The 18941-nt window shown below is 65.4% G+C and overlaps 1 protein-coding gene and 1 long non-coding RNA gene across 3 annotated transcripts; one reads left to right on the plus strand and one right to left on the minus strand.

Annotated features, from left to right (window-relative positions):
• The first annotated feature begins 97 nt into the window (after positions 1-97).
• LOC121819257 (uncharacterized) lies at positions 98-2938 on the plus strand. Its single transcript, XR_006059529.2, has 2 exons — positions 98-504; positions 1393-2938. It is a non-coding gene; the product is annotated as an uncharacterized LOC121819257 (long non-coding RNA).
• WDR5 (WD repeat domain 5) lies at positions 2899-18521 on the minus strand. 2 transcript variants are annotated; one of them, XM_027966142.2, is made up of 15 exons: positions 18440-18521; positions 17695-17770; positions 15255-15414; positions 14490-14598; positions 14107-14180; positions 13673-13762; positions 13446-13535; positions 13234-13317; positions 8793-8848; positions 7150-7196; positions 5337-5412; positions 4873-4906; positions 4561-4635; positions 4073-4160; positions 2899-3277 (listed from the first exon to the last, which is right to left on the minus strand). In XM_027966142.2, exons 3-15 carry the CDS (start codon positions 15333-15335, stop codon positions 3177-3179), a joined length of 1005 nt encoding a protein of 334 aa, XP_027821943.1. In that variant the 5' UTR covers positions 15336-15414; positions 17695-17770; positions 18440-18521; the 3' UTR covers positions 2899-3176. The 2 variants fall into 2 exon arrangements, with proteins under 2 accessions (XP_027821943.1, XP_042103918.1); XM_042247984.2 differs by lacking the exons at positions 13234-13317; positions 13446-13535; positions 13673-13762; ... (3 more) ...; positions 17695-17770; positions 18440-18521 and adding an exon at positions 11028-13194.
• Positions 18522-18941: the final 420 nt, after the last annotated feature.

The following is an 18941-nucleotide window of genomic DNA, read 5'->3' on the forward strand; positions in this document are numbered from 1 at the left end:
CGGGGGCACGGCCAGGGACGCGCCCCGGGCATCGGGACCCCCGGGTGGCTTCCGTTTCCCGTCGGAGCGGGGCGCAGGCGCAGGGGCGGGGAGGCGCGCGGGAGGCCCGGGCGGCCAGCGGGGCCTGCAGGCGGCTGTGCTCGGCCACTCGCGGCTTCTCTCTTTGCGGCTCCGCTCGTAAAGAATCCGCCCGCAGTGCGGGAGAGCTGGGTTCGATTCCTGGGTTGGAAGGTCCCCCGGAGAAGGGAACGGCTACCCAGAGCAGCATTCTGGCCTGGAGAACTCCATGGACTGTATAGTCCCTGCCCGCAGAGTCGGTCGCCACTTTCACTTCCACTTCGGCATCAGACATTCAAGGAACAAACAGTAGCTGAGCAGCCCCGCTCTGCGGGGAACGGTCCAGGCAGGAGAGGGCCCAGCCCCAGGAGCTCACATGCTAGACCATTCCAGAGTCTTAATGGACACTTCAGGGGGCGAGCATAGCACGCGGCAGTGGTCGGGAAGGTGGGGCCCAAGACACCCGGGATCAGGAGTGAAGGGAGGGAGTGAGGAGCCATGGGGACTCTGGGAGGACCGTCCAGACCAGGAGAGCGAGTGCAGAGGCTTCACCGCCCAGCCAGTGCGGCTGCAGGGTGGGGTCAGAGGGCAAGGGCTACTGGCCAGGGTACCAGGGAGCAGCAGAGGGTGTCCCACAGCTGAGGGTCAGGCCTGGCGGCTCGGAGGGCAGGGTGGAGAAGGCGGGGGGCTGGTCCAGGTCACGAGAAGTGGTCACTCGGGACACACGAGGTGAAGGTCGGGCGCAGGAGGAGCAGGTTTGGGGAGCTGGGGGGCTGCGACTCGGCCTGGACCCCAGGCAGCAGGTCTGGCCTGTGGACCGGACACTGCCACTCGTCAGCACGCTGGCCATGTTTAAAGCCACGAGGCCGGTCAGGCCGCTTAGGAGAGCATGGACAGAGGCAAGTAAGGCCCGAGGCCTGGCGGGGCCGTCCCCACGCTCTCCGGCAGTCAGTCTGCCCCCCACCAGCCCCTGCTCTCCGGCCCTCCCACCATCTCCCGAAGGCCTCGCCTCAACCCTCCCCGCTCCCCTGCACCCCAACCTTTTGATGAACAGGTCTCATGTCAGGAAAACACGTGACCTTAAAACAGGCCAAAGATGGCCAGGTGTCCAGTCCAGAGTGCCGTGCAGAGGTGCCCGCTGTGGTCTACAGACAGTTTCACAACCGCCATCGCGGGCTGTCCACAGACCCTTATCCTCAGAAACATCAAGCCGTGCCCCGCGGGGTGTCCAGCCCTGGGGTCCTGTGGAGTTTCACCAGGTCTGAACCCCCCTGCGAATCCATCTCCCGCTGCCTGTGTAGAAACCTCCTTTGAACCCGTCATCACATCTTACAGGTTTCCTCACTGACTCACGTAAAACCTCCGTGGAGTGTGCACTGGCTGAGTCGTCGTCTGCCTCCTGCCGTTCCTGACCCCAGCGCTCCACCCCTGCCCCATCCCACTCCAGTAACAGCTACATGTTAAGAAAGGTAAGTGCTTCTTTGGGAACAAAATTACAAGACAGGAAATTCTTTATTTTCAAAAAGAGAATGCATTTTTACATAAATCTACAACAGAGAATTCAAATGTAGAAAAAATAAACTATATTCAAGGACACGGCACTCTGCACACATGCCCCTGCCCCGGGGCGAGTCCGACACCAGAACCAACAAAACCCAAAGAACCTCAACCTTGGTCGAGGGAAAACCAAGGCTGCCACCGCCACGCAGCCTCAGCGTCTCCCACCCAGACACTCAGGCTCTGCAGGCTCGGGGGTCCCTGCGCTGGCGGTTCATTCCTACGGCAGCCGAGCCATCGGCATTTCTGCTTCTGAAGGGGAGGCTGGGGGAGAGTAGCGGGGTGGTCCCCTGGCGCCTGTGACTGTCCTCGGTGCCACAGCGGCCGCTGGGCGGCGGCCTCCTGCTTCCTCGTCTGCAGAGCTCCCTGGAGGCCGAGGACTGGCCTCGCCACTGGACCCAAGCAGGGGACACGCCTCCACCACAGAGGCCTCGGGATGCCAGGTGGACCCGCTGCAGGGAGGGGCCCCCGTGAACGGCAGCAGCTCCCTGACTGCGCTGCCCTGCAGTCAGCGCCCCCAACTCCCACGGGCCTGCTGGCAGGGAGAGGCCCCTGATCAGAGCCCAGGTGGGCAAGGCGGGTGGATGACACCATCTCCCTGTGAGAAGCCAGCTCCCGAGCCCACCCGTCCTGAGGCTGGTGGCGGGGGGACCAGACCAGGACTGCCCGCCCCTGCCCTCGCCAGCGTCTGCCATGGACCACGAGACATCGCAGGGGCCTGGGTGTCTCTGCAACGAGGAACCCCACCGCCTGCCCGCAGCCCCACACCTACGTGCCGGGAGCCGGCAGGGCACTGGCTAGTCCTCTGCGGTCCTGGGCTCCGCAGGATGGAGTGGACACGGCGTTCAGGGGATCTGCCAGAAATCCTTTCAACCTCCTGCCGACTGCGAGACTTCTCGTAAAAGAGCCATGCGGAGAAGAGCGCCGGGTGAGAGCTCGGCTGCCTTCAGCACGGCTCAGGGTGCTGCTTGTCGTGTGACCAGCCGTGGGACCAACGGAAGCACTGAGGGTGGTCCCCACGCCAGCGTCACGGGGGAACGACCCCAAAGCACAGGCTTTCCATGGACATCGCGCAGTGTGCGCTCTGTGCTCCCCAGACAGACTCAGGACGCGTGGTCGCGGGCAGGACGCTGTCACCAGAGCGTCACTGAACACACGAGAGACGGCCCTCTGAGACTGGCAGCCAGAGCCCATGCTGGTGACGGTCACAGCGCCGGCGCCGGGTGAAGAAACCGCAAAAATAGTACAGGATAGTGACCGGAAAAAGACACAACTCGTGATAAATTGAACTTCACCTTTTTGTAATAAAAAATTAAAAATTTCTGTGGACTCTCTGAACACAATATTTCTGTGGACTCTGAACACAATACAGCCTGGGAACTCTTCCCCGGACGGTGAGAAAGGAATTGGCAAAAACGTCACCAGCAACTTCCAGACCCTCAAGTGGGAGACACGCCCCAGCCAAGTCTCTCCAGGGGCAGCTCAGGCCCAAGCCCCGCGGCCCCGGGCCGGGCCGGGAGCCTCTCCGAGGGGGGGCCTCCGGCAGCGCCCGGCGCCCGGGTCTAACAGTCGCTCTTCCAGAGCTTGATGGTCTTGTCGTTCTCCAGGGCGGCCGAGGCGACGATGTTCTCCGTCGGGTGGCACGCCGTCGAGATGACGACGTCTGCGAACAGATGGTCGGCGTCAGTGCCCCCCGTGGGGCACACAGAGCCAGGGTTCAGGGCGGGGGCACAGCAGGGGGCCCCGCCCAGGCCCCGGCGAGGCCAGGGGTGCCCCATGGGCCAGAGGCATGCTGGGGCCGCCGTCAAGCTCGCAGCGCGGACGTCGCACCCCCCACACCCGCACCACAGCTGCCCCGCTCCCGGCATGGGCCCTGATGCCCTGTGGGGCCGGCTCTGTGAGTCCACCCGGGGCGGGCACAGCAGATCCCATCATGAGCTGCCCCCGGCATCAGGCAAGTCAGTGCGTTTATAGCTTCTCAGGAAATGGAACCCCAGCATTTTCCCTCTGGCTGGGGCGGCTTCAAGTGAGCCTCTGAGTGTCCTGCCCGCGCAGCAGAAGCCACAAGCTGACAGCGGAGACCAAAGGCGGTGGGCAGGGGCAGGCCCTGCTCCCAGGGGAACTGCGTTCTTAGGGAGAGGGTGTCGCCCCGGGCAGCTAAGGGCTCCACACTGCTGGCCCCTGAGCGCTGGGGAGAGGAGCATGGAGGGGGCGCCCAGGAGGAGCCCGGGTCAACAGCGCCACCTCCACATGGGGCCCCAGACATTCCCGGGAGGCCACGGACCACAGTGACTTCAGAGCTGGGCAGCTGGCTGCTGGGAATGAGCAGTTAAAGCTGGGGCCAGACTGTCCCGACAGCCCCACAAGGGGAGGCATCAGACTGTCCCCCGACAGCCTTGAATCAGGAGGCGCCGCCCTGGCGCTGGGCAGTGCCGGCGGCAGCTGACGCCCCGCTCACCTGTGTGGCCCTGAAGCTTCTGCACAATCTCCTTGGTCTGCAGGTTCCAGATGTAGACGAGGTTGTCCTCCGAGCCTGACACGATCCACTGCGTTCAGCAGGGGGCAGGGGCACGGGGAGAGAGCCGGGTCAGGGCGCCTGTGCGGCCTGACCACAGTCTGCGCCCACGGCCTCGGCAGGGCACGCAGCCCCCAAACTATCCCCGTCCAGACGCCGTCCCACCGCCTGGCCCTCGCCTCGGGGCGGCCTCTGGACGCTGGCTGTCAGTCACAGCCCAGCTGCTCACCACAAGGCTCCTGCCTGAGCCTGAGGGTCGGGAGGGTGCCAGTGGGGCCCAGGCAGAGGGGGCAGGGCGCCCCCAAACAAGCAGGCTGCAGAGGGGCCTTCACACTGGCAACGTCCAGAAAGCTCCCGCCTGCTCTGTGGGTGAGAGGACCGGGCCTGCCCGCAGGAGGGGCCGGGGAGCCGCAGGGCTGGAGACGACTCACCTTCCCCCCAGTGACGGAAAAGTTGGCGAAAATGCAGTACTTCTCGTTCTTGTGGCCCGTGTACGTCTTCAGGCACTGAAACGGCAGGGACGCCGCTCAGCCACGGCCGCCCCGCGCCCCGCGTGACCGCCCGGCCATGGCCGGACGGCTCTGTGAGCACCGTGAGCCCCGCCCCACAGCCCACCCAGGCCAAGCTCTAACCCGCATCGCAGGGACATCTGCACCAAACCAACTCCACAGTCACGCTCTGCGCCCCGAGGCCACAGCCCAGGACCCTCAGGAGCCCCGGAGACCCTCGCTGTGGTCACCCACCTTGCCTTTGCTGTAGTCCCAGAGCTTCAGCGTGCTGCAAGGCAGAGGGGCTGGGTCAGTGCACGGCGCCCAGGGGCAGGGGCCCCGCGAGGCAGCCGGGGGGTGAGGATGCCCAAGAGGAATATGGGAGCCCCAGGCACGCCGGTAAGGGGTCCTCAGGGCCCCTGTGAAGGGCGAGGGAAGCCTGTCCAGCACAGCCTTTCCTCCTCCCGGGGCGGACCCTGCGGGCAGCCCACCTGCACAGGAGGCTGAGCCCCAACAACCCCCAGGAGGGTGGCTGACGGCCAGTGATGCCCACCCACAGCTGCTCGGCGAACAGCAGCGTGCCCACCACCCCTCGGGCAGGAGGGTCCCCAGTGCCCCAGCTGCACAGACGGGCCCCCGGCGTAGCCCCGGCAGGGAGGGACGGTCTCGGGCTGGGGCCTGGCCGCACACCCACGCCGGGCAGGCACGGCAGCGCTTACTTGTCCAAGGTGGCGGCCAGGATGTACTTGCCATTCGGAGAGAACTTCACAAAGGACACGGGGGGGTTGTCGTCATCTGCGTGGAGCACAGACGTGGCTGCCGGGGGGCCCTGGCTGCCGGGGGGGCTCCCCCACCACCGCCCAGTGAGGTCACCACCACGTGTGCGCACACTGCCACCGCCCACCACTCGTGCCAGCATGAGAGCCGCTCCGCCCCGTGACCCCCCGGACAGGAGCGCTTCAGGAACAAAGGCCCTGGGGCCAGACGGCCTCAGGAGGCCGGGCCTTCAGGCGCCCCCGGGCCACTTCCCCTCAGGGCACAGAGAAGGCCTCGGGGTGGCCGTCTCACACGGGGCTTGCCCACACCCAGCTGCCCTGCGGACATAGCCGCCAGGATTCAGCGGGCCTGAAGGTCCTCCTGAAGGTCACAGTGGGTCAGCGCAGGTTCTCCCTGGAAACCACCTGGCTATGCCACGCCCACAGCCCCACTCCTGACTCGGGGGGCAGCACGCCCGGGGGCCCTAGGGACGCGGGGCGGAGCTGCTGGCTGGGCAGGGCCGGCCTGGGAGGCACGTGGCCCGGTGACCGAGCCGCCCCCGCCTGTGGAGGAGCCCCGAGTGCACCCTGGTGAGGGACCGCGTGGCCCTGGGTCCCGAGCACCGGGGGGGCCCGCGCGTTACCACCTCGGGGGGCCCAGGCCTGCGCCCCGCGCACAGGGGGCCGCTGCTCTCTCTGCCGGGCAGACACTGGAAAGGCACAGGGGGGCACGTGAGGGCCGCCCCGCAGCTGGGACAGGCTCGACCAAGGACGGCCTGAGGGCCTGACGCCCCGGAGCCGAGGTCGGGTGGGGCAGCTGCCTGTAACCTCGGGCCTCGGCTCCCGCCCAGCCGTGGGGCGGCCACAAGCTCAGCTAGAAGCCCTCACTCGGCCACGGGCACGAGGACACAGGTGGGGGCGCCCAGACCCAGGGATGGTGCCACGTCTCGGTCAGAGCGCGCAGAGTAAGAAAACCGCAGAGGCCACCGGGAACCCGCCCCACCCTCCTGCCCTAAGCCTGGCTGCGCAGACCGTGCCGCACAGGCAGGTTACGTCAGACGAGGAGGCTGTGTGGGCCTCAGGGACCAAGCCGATCTGACCAGCCTCCTGGGACCTGCAGGAGGAGGTGGGGATGCCCACAGAGGGCTAGCAGGGAGGCCACGGAGAGGGCCCAGGCGGAGCCAGCCCTGCCCACGCCCTGGCCGTGGACTCCAGCCTCCAGGCGCGGGCACAGGTTTCTACTGTTGAAGCCACCCACCCAGCCTGCACAGGCCTGTGGTGGTGGCCGGAGCAGACCCTCAGAGCCACGCCTGCCCCCACAACAGGCCAGGGCAGGAGGCAGGCCCGGCCCGTGGAGCCCGCCAACTCACCCGACACGGCAGAGGCCTTCCATCGGGACTCAGAGATCGGCCGCCCGACAGTAACCCCTCCCCGCCCCCGTCAGCCTCGCAGGCCCGAGGCCCTGGGGGCACCTCAGCCACCCTCTGGCCACACATACACCCTGCCCGGCGGCACCGCTGGCCACACAGAGCACGCTGCCTTTCCACGGCACCACCCCCACCCCCGGCACAGCCCCACACCGTCCGCAGAGACCCCAGAGCCTCCAGCCCTAGCAGACGGGGCTCGCGGAGGGCCCCAGCCAGGCTGGACGGCAACGCTGAGCGGGAAGGAGCCGGGGAGAAGGGATGGCCGGGGAGAAGGGATGGCCGGGGAGGAGGAGCCCCCGCGGGAGAAAGGGCGTCCCTGAAGGATGCGGCTGCAGGCCACCCCCACTCACCGATGAGCGTCTTTAGGCACTGGCCCGAGGCGGTGTCCCAGATCCGACTGCAAAGCAACAGGCACAGCGGTGACCTCGGGGCACAGGCCCGCCTCCCGTCCTGATGCCTCGCTCCCTCGCTCAGTCTCGCTCAGCGCCACGGGGAGACAGTGGAGGAGAGCACGGCTGGCCCGCTCCGCACCCACGGCCACCGGCCTGACCCGCCCGCCTGCAGGCTCTGCAGGCACCGGCACGCCAAGCACGCAGCCCCGGGGGCAGCACTTCTCACACAGACAGCGTCATCGCGGGCGCTCGTCTGGATGGCCTCTGGTTCAGGGACAAGAGAGCCTGTTCTAAGAGCCGACACTCCCTGGCTGGACGTGCGGGCGTCACGCCAAGCCAGCCGGGGTGCACGTGTGGTTTCCGCCAGCACGACACCCCAGCTCCTAGAGATCAGCCTCGGTCCACTCCTCACACCACGACTTTCTCTTCCTCTCACGTCAGCTGGAAATCCCAAGGTGCACTGGGTGATGAAGGAGACAGGGACGTGCGGACTGTCCACAGGCCACACACGGCTCCTCACACGCAGCCCACACACGGCTCCTCACACGTAGGCCACACACGGCTCCTCACACGTAGCACACACACGGCTCCTCACACGTAGCACACACACGGCTCCTCACACGTAGCACACACACGGCCACACACGGCTCCTCACACGTAGCACACACACGGCTCCTCACACGTAGGCCACACACACGGCCTGCGGCACGGTCGGCCCCGCCGCGCCCCGGGAGCCCTGCTGCAGAGCCGCCGCCGCCGGCTGAGTGCGCTCACACACAGCCGGGCCCGCACGGCCAGGCCCTCCGCGCAGCCCCAGCCGGTCCTGAGCCCCTGGCCTCCTGCAGCTCCACCTGCTCGCCCCGTCTCGGCCCCCGGCCGAGGCCCCGTCTCTGCCAGCCCACCTACCCACCTCTCCCAAGCCTGGACCGATGCGTGCTGTTTCCCAGGCCCGCGGCAGCGCACCCCGCGGCCCGGTGCTGCCGCGGTTTCTCACGCACGCCACTTCTGTCACTCCAGCTCCTCTTATCGGGGCTAAACGTGGACAAATTTCTTTCTCCCTCGTAGCTGGAGAGCCCCTGTGAGCCACGGGTCTGGCCAGTGACTGCTGTGACACCACTCTGCACCCCCAGACCGCACTCACACGTGATGAGTCAGCTTACAGCATCCTCCCTGCACCTCCCCGCACATCTCACAGCGTCCAGACAGCACGCCCGCCGCGAGTGTCGAGGCCACGGGCCTGGCCTCAGACAGCGAGCTCTGGAGACGATGCCCCACCTCCCCCCCCCGACACGGCCCCTGGGAAGGGACCTGGGCTCTCAGCACCTTCTCAGGACCCTGACGTCCCCAGCAGGGCACGCGACGATGCGCACGTCAGCACACCTTTCCTCCACCACCCCCCTCACCAGGGCCACGCGCTTAGGACGCCCAACCTCCAGGGCCCACAGGGAGCCACGACCGGGACAGCTGCACCTCCCCCACCCCACCTGCCCCGTGGGCCCGCCCAGGGAGCAGAGGCTTCCGCCAGATGCCCAGAGGCACAGACAGTGCAAGGAAAGGCCTTCAGATATTCGCTGGCTCAGGCAAGCCAGACCGTCACTTACCAGAGGCCATCATAGCTGCTGGAAACGATCAAGGATCCGTCTCGATTAAAGTGAACCTGAGGATGAAGGAGAGGGAGGAACAGAAGCTCACGCTGAGACCCTCAACACAGACTGGCCCACGGGGCCGGCTCCCGCATTCCAGCCCCACAGCAAAGACACACACGCGGGGCAGCGCTGAGCCCCCCAACTCCCCGAGACTCAAGAGACGCACGAGCAACGTGGAGCAGCGCTGAGCCCCCCGGCTCCCCGAGACTCAAGAGACGCACGAGCAACGCGGAGCAGCGCTGAGCCCCCCAACTCCCCGAGACTCAAGAGACGCACGAGCAACGTGGAGCAGCGCTGAGCCCCCCGGCTCCCCGCGACCCTGAGAGACGCACGAGCAACGTGGAGCAGCGCTGAGCCCCCCGGCTCCCCGCGACCCTGAGAGACGCACGAGCAACGTGGAGCAGCGCTGAGCCCCCGGCTCCCCGAGACCCTGAGACGCACGAGCAACGCGGAGCAGCGCTGAGCCCCCCGGCTCCCCGAGACTCAAGAGACGCACGAGCAACGTGGAGCAGCGCTGAGCCCCCCGGCTCCCCGAGACTCAAGAGACGCACGAGCAACGTGGAGCAGCGCTGAGCCCCCCGGCTCCCCGAGACCCTGAGAGACGCACGAGCAACGTGGAGCAGCGCTGAGCCCCCCGGCTCCCCGAGACTCTGAGAGATGCACGAGCGACACGGGGCAGCGCTGAGCCCCCCGGCTCCCCGAGACCCTGAGAGACGCACGAGCGACGTGGAGCAGCGCTGAGCCCCCCGGCTCCCCGCGACCCTGAGAGACGCACGAGCAACACGGGGCAGCGCTGAGCCCCCCGGCTCCCCGAGACCCTGAGAGACGCACGAGCGACGTGGAGCAGCGCTGAGCCCCCCGGCTCCCCGAGACTCTGAGAGACGCACGAGCAACGTGGAGCAGCGCTGAGCCCCCCGGCTCCCCGAGACTCTGAGGGACGCACGAGCGACACGGGGCAGCGCTGAGCCCCCCGGCTCCCCGCGACCCTGAGACGCACGAGCAACGTGGACGAGGTGGCCACTGCCGCCCGGGGCCTCAAGCAAGTTCGCTTCGTGACGGGAGACACACGAGCAAAACCAAGCCCGAAAACGTCTGGAGGCTTTCAATCACGGACCACAAAACACACGGGGGAAAGGGAACACACACGGCCAACCCAGGCCCCTGCTCCGCGGGGAGAGGCCCAGCTGGCGGGAGCCTGTCTGTGGACGCGGGCACGGCGGTGGTCTGAGCACGGCTTCCACCGAGAGAGGAGAGTCAGGAGAGACACCCACCTATTCAGACACTCCCGAGTGTCGCTCACGCGCGTACCCCTGCCCATTGAGCACCCCCAGAACCACGAGGCACCCACATCGCTGCTCCGAGTGCCCAGACTCCGACCCCCGGGATGCCCAAGCCAGCATGAGCTTTCCAGACAAGGCGGGAACATGACCCAGGCTACTCCAAACCATGCGGCTGGGGAGAGGCGCAGCCTGCAGGTGGGAGGCGGGCATGGGCTGTCTCCACACCAGGCTCTACCTGAATGCGCGACGGGCACGGACGAGACACCCCTGCTGAGCGACAGCCCCCTGACCAGCCCTGGCTCCCGACTGGCTGGTCTTTGGTTTGCCCTCTCTTTTTTCCGACTGACTCTCTGCTTGAACAGCAAGAGCAATCAACATCAGCAGTTCGAGTCCTGGGCAGGACGAGCCGCCTCACAGCAAACGACCCCGGGGGAACATCACGCGCGCCGCTGCGCACGGTGCCTGCCCTGTGCGAGGCCCCAGAGCCTGCGTCTCCCACGCTCCCAGCAGAGGCCGGCCCGGGGCCACAGCTGGGAGAGCCGCCGTCCACCCGGCCCAGGGCCCGGGACGGGGCCACGTGTGCCCCTTCCACGTCTCAGCCGCTGCGGCAGCAAGCAACAGGTGAAACGAGCCTGAGGTACTTCATTTCACCCCGTGTCCCCTGGAGGAGGGCAAGGCAGCCCACGCCAGCGTTCTCGCCTAGAGAACCCTGTGCACAGACGCGCCCGGGGCTACAGTCCGCGGGGGTACAGAGTCAGACACGATGGAAGCGCACACGGGCGCCCGCGCCTGAAACACCACCTCAACACATCGCCAGCACCAGAGATCGCCAGCGGGACACCTGGCTCTCCTCCTCGGTGCTCGGAGTCCTGGAAACCCGCGAGGCTCGCTTTCTCCCACTCCCTCACACCTGAGTCGGGACGCTGCCCGGGTGGCCGGGGGCCTCCGTGTGGACGACGTGGTCCCTGAGGAGCCGTGGTTGCTGGCCCCGCCCGGCGCCCCCGCGGCTACCTCTCCCTGCCCTCTGCCCCACGTGCTCCTCAGCCTCCCAAGGCAACTTTCTCACAAACTCGCAGCACCTGAGCTCATCACACTCAATGCTTTGAACCTGCAAACTGTGATCTGACGGAAGCCCCTCGCAGGTGATGCTGAGAGGGCCCAGAGCCCGCAGGGCGCCCCACCCTGATCCTGACACGTTCAGAGGGCACAGCCAGCAAACACGAGGCATCCCTCTGCACCAGCGCCGGGGGAGGGCAGGACAGCCACAATGAGCATCACACACCAAGCGGCACGCAGACCCAGGCTCTGCCAACACCCGCCCATGGGCGCCGTGGCACAACCGTGCCGCCCTGGGCTTCTCCCCTCTCCACGGAGTGAGAGCCGCCAGTCGGCGCCCACCGGGGGGACCAGCAGAAGGTGTCGGCCACCAGCAGGCACAGAGCTGGAAGGAGCCCCAGACCCTCACCCAAGCAGGCAGAGCTGCAGTAGGACACCCTGACCTACAGCCCCCCTCCCTCCAACAGCAGGGGTGCGCTGGAAAACATGGCTTTAAAACCATGGCGGGCACCGTCCTTGCAGCCCCAGGCATGGGCCGTGACACGGGGCCAGCGGGCCACGCCCGAGGCCAGCACCGTGCCAGGCGCTTCAAGCAGCCCATCCAGGTCAGTCACTCAGTCGTGTCCGACTCTGCAACCCCATGGACCGCAGCACGCCAGGCCTCCCTCTCCATCACCAACTCCTGGAGCTTGCTCGAACTCATGTCCATTGAGTCAGTGATGCCATCCAACCATCTCATCCTCTGTCGTCCCCTTTTCCTCCTGCCCTCAATCTTTCCCAGCATCAGGGTCTTTTCCAGTGAGTCAGCTCTTTGCATCAGGTGGCCAAAGTATTGGAGTTTCGGCCTCAGCATCAGTCCCTCCGATGAATATTCAGGGTCGATTTCCTTTAGGATGGACTGGATGGATCTCTTTGCAGTCCAAGGCACTCTCAAGAGTCTTCTCCAACACAATTTAAATGCATCAATTCTTCAGCGCTCAGCTTTCTTTTACAGTCCAGCTCTCACATCCATACACGACCACTGGAAAAACCACAGCCTTAACTAGACGGACCTTTGTTGGAAAAGTCATGTCTCCGCTCTTTAATATGCTATGGAAGTTGGTCACAGTTTTCCTTCCAAGGACCAAGCGTCTTTTAATTTCATGGCTGCAGTCACCATCTGCAGTGATTTTTGAGCCCTAAAAAATAAAGCCTGTCACTGTTTCCACTGTTTCCCCATCTGTTTGCCATGAAGTGATGGGAACTGGATACCATGATCTTAGTTTTCTGAATGTTGAGTTTTAAGCCAGCTTTTCCACTCTCCTCTTTCATCGAGAGGCTCTTTAGTTCTTCTTCGCTTTCTGCCATAAGGGTGGTGTCATCTGCATGTCTGAGGTTACTGATATTTCTCCCGGCAATCTTGATTCCAGCTTGCGCTTCCTCCAGCCCCGAGCTTCTCCTGATGCACTCTGCATGTTAAGTTAAATAAGCACGGTGACAATAACTAGCTCATTACACGTCCCCAAAAGGTCAAGGCCCTGAGCGCGGCATCAGTGGGACAAAGGCCTTCCATGGCTGAGAATGGTTAAAATCGCTCACCTACAGGACTTCAGGACCTGAAAAGGACCAACCGTTCGGTAACAAGACAGCCTGTTTACACGTGACTCCTACTTTTCAAAAGGTAAACTTGGCTAAAAAGCCACTTCTGGCTCTTTGTTGACAAAGAGACACTTTGCCTAATTCGTTCACGGGGCAGTTTATGGCACATGGGTAGTTTAACCCTTGCACACTCACCCCATGCACGGGGGCGCCCAGAACAGCCACTGTGAACCACGCAGGGAGGATACCTCCCCCTCGACACCCCACGACTGGCCGCCACGACCCCGGGACGCTCTGCCCACTACAGTCACCTCCACACCACACTCGCCACACCAGCGGTCAACACCTGCACCGCTCAGCCCTCGCAGAGCCGGCTCCCTGCCTGCCCCGTGAGACCCCATGCAGGGGCACCTCCCGCCCCCACCCCCTGGGCACAGGTCCCCAAGCACGGCCTCTGCCGTCGGGGCGGCGGCGGGACTCACGGCCGAGACGGGGTCTGAGTGGGCCGGCAAGGTCTTGAGGCACTTCCCTGTCTTCACGTCCCATATCCGCACGCTCTCGTCAAACTGAAGGCAAAGAGAGAGGTGACAGCGGTTCCGCGGGTGGAGCAGAGTGGGCAGCTGCCTGGCCCCGAGCCCCTCAGCGAGCAGCCCGGGAGCGCCCCCCGCCCCACCCAGGGCAGCCACACACTTACGGAGCCCGAGACGATGAGGTTGGACTGGGGGTTGAAGTTACAGCAAAAGACGTAATTGCTGTGTCCCTTCAGGGTTTTCAGACACTTTCCCTAAAATGACATCGTTCCTGGGGATTATGTCCCCAAATATCGGCGTCAGGGTGACCCTGCCCCACCCAACCCGCAACAGCAGAAAAGCGCCTGACGACACACAGCCGCTCACCAGCCGCACCGTGTCCGGAGCTTACCGAGCTCACGTCCCAGATCTTCAGGGTTTTGTCATCTGAGGCGGAAACAAGGAGGTTAGAATCTGACGACCAGGCGACGTCGGATATGCCCTGCGGGAGGAGACATACGGTCATCGCTTTGACAAAACGGGACTAGCCAGCCAAAGTCAGACCCCCAACGTTCAACTGAAGATAACCAGACGTCACGCCCTCAGCTCGGGAGGACTGCACAGATGGACGCACGAGCCTGGCCCAGAAGCCTGTTCCCTGAGGCTCTGCCAGGCCTGCAGTCGGGCACAAATGCACCCGAGGAGGTCAAAGCTGGGAGGCAAATCGCCACCTAAAACACTGGGAAGGAGGCCCGAGTGGGGGGCTCCGACCTTAACCCGGCAGGCCTGGGAGTTGGGGTCCCCACGCCCAGCAGCAGCTTCAGTCAGGGTGGGGCGGAGACCTACCAGCTTGTGACCAGAGATGGTTTTCTCAAATTTCCCATCGTACGCTCCCCAAATCTTAATGAGTTTATCTGCAGCTGGAAGAAAGCAACGGCAGGCAGTCAAGGCCTCCAGCCAACACCTGGGCTGCCCACAGCCGCACCCGAGAAGCCGCGGTCCCCAGCACCTGTCACCAGGCTCCCCCGCCTGGCCCGTCTCTGCAGAGTCTCGCCCAGCAGTCACAGGGCAGGGGCACCAGAGGCTCATCCCCAGCGCAGGGCAGGGGCACCTACACAAACTCGCCAGCCACTCCCCCCAGCAGGCCCCCCGACCGCTCGTCCCTGCAGAGTCTCAGCGCCAGGCACAGGGCAGAGTCTCGACCAGCAGCCACAGGCAGGGGCACCTACACGAGCTCGCCAGCCACTCCCCGTTGGGGCTGAACTTCACGGAGGACACAGCTTTCGTGTGGCCGGCCAGGGTGAACTTAAGAGCGTAGTTTGGCTTCACCGGCGTGGGCTGTTAAGGAGACAGTGCTGGTCAGCAAACAGTTACCCCACTGCCCACTGATCGCCAGTCTGGACGTGACGCCCAAGGTGTAAGGTCAAGCTCTGGACAGCGCCTCCGAGAGCCCTCATCCGCCTGAACACACGTGCCTGACCCTGAGCCTAGACTTCTGCACCAGCCCTGCTTCTCCCGTACTCTGCCATCCAGACTAGAAAACACGGGACCCCTCCCGGAAGCACCCGCCCCCCCACCGTGCAGCCGGGAGCCCCAGCAGCGCCAGCCCTGCTTCGGCAGTCCCCCACCCATGCCAAGGTCTGCCCCCCAAGCTCCCCTGAATCCTGCGCCCTTGGGCAGACCTGCCTGTTGCCTGCGGGCTACTCCACAGGGAAGGGTGGGACCAGAGTTGGAGAGCTTAACAAGAGACGTTGTCTGGGTCTCATAGAGACTCTTACAATCAAGACCAAGGGTTGACAAAGCCCCCTCCCTAGGTGACAGGTGGGGCATCCCCAACACGGCCCATAAAAGCACTGGCTGGGAATGCAGTTTGGAGTAAAAGCCGGCACTGTTTCAGTGGGAAGGGAGAACAGGCTTATGCACTTGAAATAACATTTCCAAGCGTCTCGCAGCCTCCGTGCCCTGGCCGTTCCCTGGGGCCCCCGGGGCCGCACCTTGCTCTGTGTGGCAGAGGATGACGGGGTGGGCTGTGCTCGGGCGGCCTCCGTCTCCGGCTTCTTCTCCTCGGTCGCCATGGCTCTGCAGCGCCCCGGGCGGAGAGGTCACAGCCCCGAGTGGAGGACGCGCCGTGGGCTGGCGTCTGCCGCTCCAAGCCTGCAGCGGGGGTCGGGCCGACATACATACCACGTTGCAAAGATGGGCGCCCTCCAGGGGCCCCCGGGTGGTGCCGTGGTTAAGAGTCTGCTTTTCCATGGCTGGGGCCGTGGGTTTAATCCCTGATCAGGGAACTAAGACCCCATATGCCGCATGGTCCAGCCAAAAATAAATAAACTTACAAATAAAATATATCAAAAAGTTAGCATCCAGGAAAGAGAACACACAGAGGACGGCCTTCCTGAGCCCTGCAGCGGGTGCTGGCCCAGGCTGGGGGCCGCTCCGCCCCCTCCTCCTAGTCCTTCACAGACGTTGCTGCTCTTGCCCCACCTTTCAGCGGCGATTCCTGCTTTGTTACCCACACGTCTGCAGAAACACAGCAAAGTCCAGGCAGACAGAAGGCAATTCTCTGAAAGATCCCCTGATGCACTCAAAGCAAATCAGGGCCTCCCTGGCGGCTCCGTGGTAAGGAACCCGTCTGCCAAAGCAGGAGTCACGGGTTCGATCCCTGGTCTGGGAAGATCCCACGTGCGTGGAACAACAAAGCCTGCGCACCACAACTGCTCAGCCTGCGCTCTCGAGCCGGGAACCGCAATGACGGAGCTCACGCGGGGCCGCTCCTGAAGCCAACTACTGAAGCGCCCCAGAGCCGTGCTCCGCAACAAGAGGGAGCTCATGCAGCAAGACTCGGCAGTGCCAAAAATTAAAAGATGTATTAATAAAAAAGTAAGCACGCATCCCTTGATCAGGAAACAAACATGCCAAGTGACAGGAGCTGAGCTGCAGGAATGCATCCAAGCCCCCAACAGCACTCCCAGCAATGCAACAGGGCCGAGAGCAGGAGCGCAGCCCCCGCGGCCCTCCTCCCGGGCTCAAGTCCGCCGAGAGCAGGCTGCAGACACATGGCCCCGTGAAGAATGCTAACAGCGAGAGGCTCACTGTCCCTGGTGAGGCGGCCACCAGGCAGCCGGAAAGCACAGCCCGGAGCCGGCCCTGCCGTGGAGTCCCTACCGCCCTTCCTAGAAGCCGGCGCCTGAAACACACCCAGACGCCTTGCCAGCCAGCTCGCTGCCGAAGATGGAGAGACTGTGGCGTACAAGCGGGAACCTGGGGAACACCCATGCCAAGAGCCTGGCTTCCCCTATCACAGGAGGACATGCCATTACTGGGATATGTGGCACAGAAGCCAGGTGACTCTGGAAACAAGGGAAGGCATTATTCCAGAGCAGAGCCACCGAGACATCCCCCAAGCATCGCGGACCATCCAAGTCCGGAAGCTGGCACCACTGTGGGCCAAGGCGTTTACACACTGAAGTTCTAGCTCAGCGCTGAAAACTGCAGTCACACCGAGGCGGAACGAGTGGAAGCCGTCCAAAAGCACGTGCCCGGTCTCTTCCTGGAGGAGAAACCATCAAGCAACGCAGCAGTGCAGAGCCGGCCGGCCACCTGCTGCGAGGACCACGGCCCAGGGATGGAGCGGGCTCGCCCAGAGCGGAGCGGGGGAGGCCAGGGGCTGGTCGGTAAACCTGCCCGGGGGTAAGGTGCGGGCACAAGGCTACTCGGTGAATACCGTTAGTGCAACCAGGCCCCGCCAATGGGCCCAAGTGCTGCCTTCCCCTGGGTGGGCGGCACACTGGGTGGGCAGAGGAGCCAGGGCTCAGAGCTGGAGGGTCTGTTTCACAGAAGCCGGCCCCTGAGGGAGCCAGACCACAGCTAGGGCTGACAGAGGGGAAGCCCGAGGCGTGTCCACGCGGAAAGCAAGTGGGAACAGAAGAGGCTCCGTTAGGGATGGGACGGCAGCTCTGAGGCCTGAGTAGCTCCTGTCAGCATAAAAGCCGAGACCTCCAGATGAGGCGCGACTCCCGCAAACCTGCTGCCCTCAGCTGAGGAGCAGGGATACATAGGAGGTCTCACAGAGAAGGTGCCGGACTCCTCCCAGCTCAGCCCCTGCCCAACCCTTCCTTCAGCAAATCATTAACTGCACAAAACATCAGCCCAACTCTTGCAAATACAATACTCTCAACATGTGGAGCCAGCCTCCAGAGCAATTACCAACAGACCCCTCTTGGCACCCAGGTGAGCCCGGCCACCCAAGGCTGAGCCAACCGACTTGGGGGGTGGGGTGTGCTCTTGGTCAACCGGTAAAAGGCAAAACGCTCGGGGCTCCACCCCAGAGACTGGGCCCTCGCCCATGGGAAGAGAGAGGGGCCTCGAGCCGCCGCAGAGTCTGGGACCCCCGCTCTCGGCACTCCACCCGGGTTCTCAGACGCGCCAGCTTACCTCTCTGCCTCCTAAGGAGCCTCGCCAAGCTCGGAGGCAGTGTCTCGCTCAGGACCTGCCAGCGTCGACAGGGAACCTGGGCGAGAAGAAACGGGGTGAGAGGGCTCCGGGGGGCACCTTCCACACCCCCGGAACGGCTCTCGCAGGCCAGGCTGCAAGGGGTCTGAGGTTCCACTGCGGGAGCGCGGTGCGCTGTCCGTGGCCGCGCGCAGCCCCGCGACCCCGCAGCCCCGGGCCTTCCGGCGAGAAGGGGGCCCGGCTGCCTCGGGCAGGGGGCGGGAGGGCGGCGGGCTGCGGTGGGGGCGGCTCCGCAGCTGCGGGCACCCAGGCGCGGGTTGGCCCAGTGGGTCGGGGTCTCTCCCTCTCTCTGGAAGCAGAGGGGGCGCCGCGCACGGCTGCGCTGGGGGGCCGCAGTCCCGGGGCCGGGGGTCGTCACCTGACCGCCGGGGGCGGGGAGGCCCCCCAGGCTCGGCGGTCCGGCCGGGCCCGTGCGCGCCGGGCTCGCGTCAGGGCCGAGGGCCGCCGGGCGCCCGGCGTCGGGCAGGCAGGAGGCGCGCGGCGCGGGCGCCCAGAGGCGAGGCGGCCGGCGCGGGGCGTCCGCGCTGCGAGGCCCGGCGGGGCTGCACCCGGGCCGGGCCCGGGCCGCCGGAACACGTGCGGCGGCGGGGGCCGCGGGGGGCGCCGGCGTCCGCCCCGGCCCCGCGCCCCCCGGGGCGTGCCCGCCGGCCCGGCGGCCCCCGCTTACCTGCCCGGGGCGGCGAGCGGACTGAGGCGGGCGCTCCGGGCGTCGCGTCGGCCGCCGCCTGGGCGGGAGCCGGGCCGAGCTTGACTAGGCGGCCGGGCGGCAGCGCGCGTGCGCGGGCGCGGGGGGGGCGGGCGCGGAGGCGGACGGGGCGGGGCAAGCGCACAAAGCCGGCCTCTCGGAGCGGAGCTACGGGAGGCGACGAGGAACAGAACGCCTCGGCCCGGCTCACCGCCTTAAAGGGACAGTGCGCCGCGCGCGCCCTCTGCTTTAAGGCGTTAACCCTAGTAGTGGCTCGTTGGAAAAGACCGCGATGCTGGGAGAGATGGAAGGCGGGAGGAGAAGGGGACGACAGAGGATGAGATGGTGGGATGGCATCACCGACTCGATGGACATGAGCAAGCTCTGGGAGATGGTGAGGGACAGGGAGGCCTGGCGTGCTGCAGTCCATGGGGTCGCAAAGAGTCGGAGACGACTGAGCGACTGAACTGAACTGGTAGTGAGG

Source organism: Ovis aries, chromosome 3 (assembly GCF_016772045.2).
Source record: "Ovis aries strain OAR_USU_Benz2616 breed Rambouillet chromosome 3, ARS-UI_Ramb_v3.0, whole genome shotgun sequence".
NCBI lineage: Eukaryota > Metazoa > Chordata > Mammalia > Artiodactyla > Bovidae > Ovis > Ovis aries.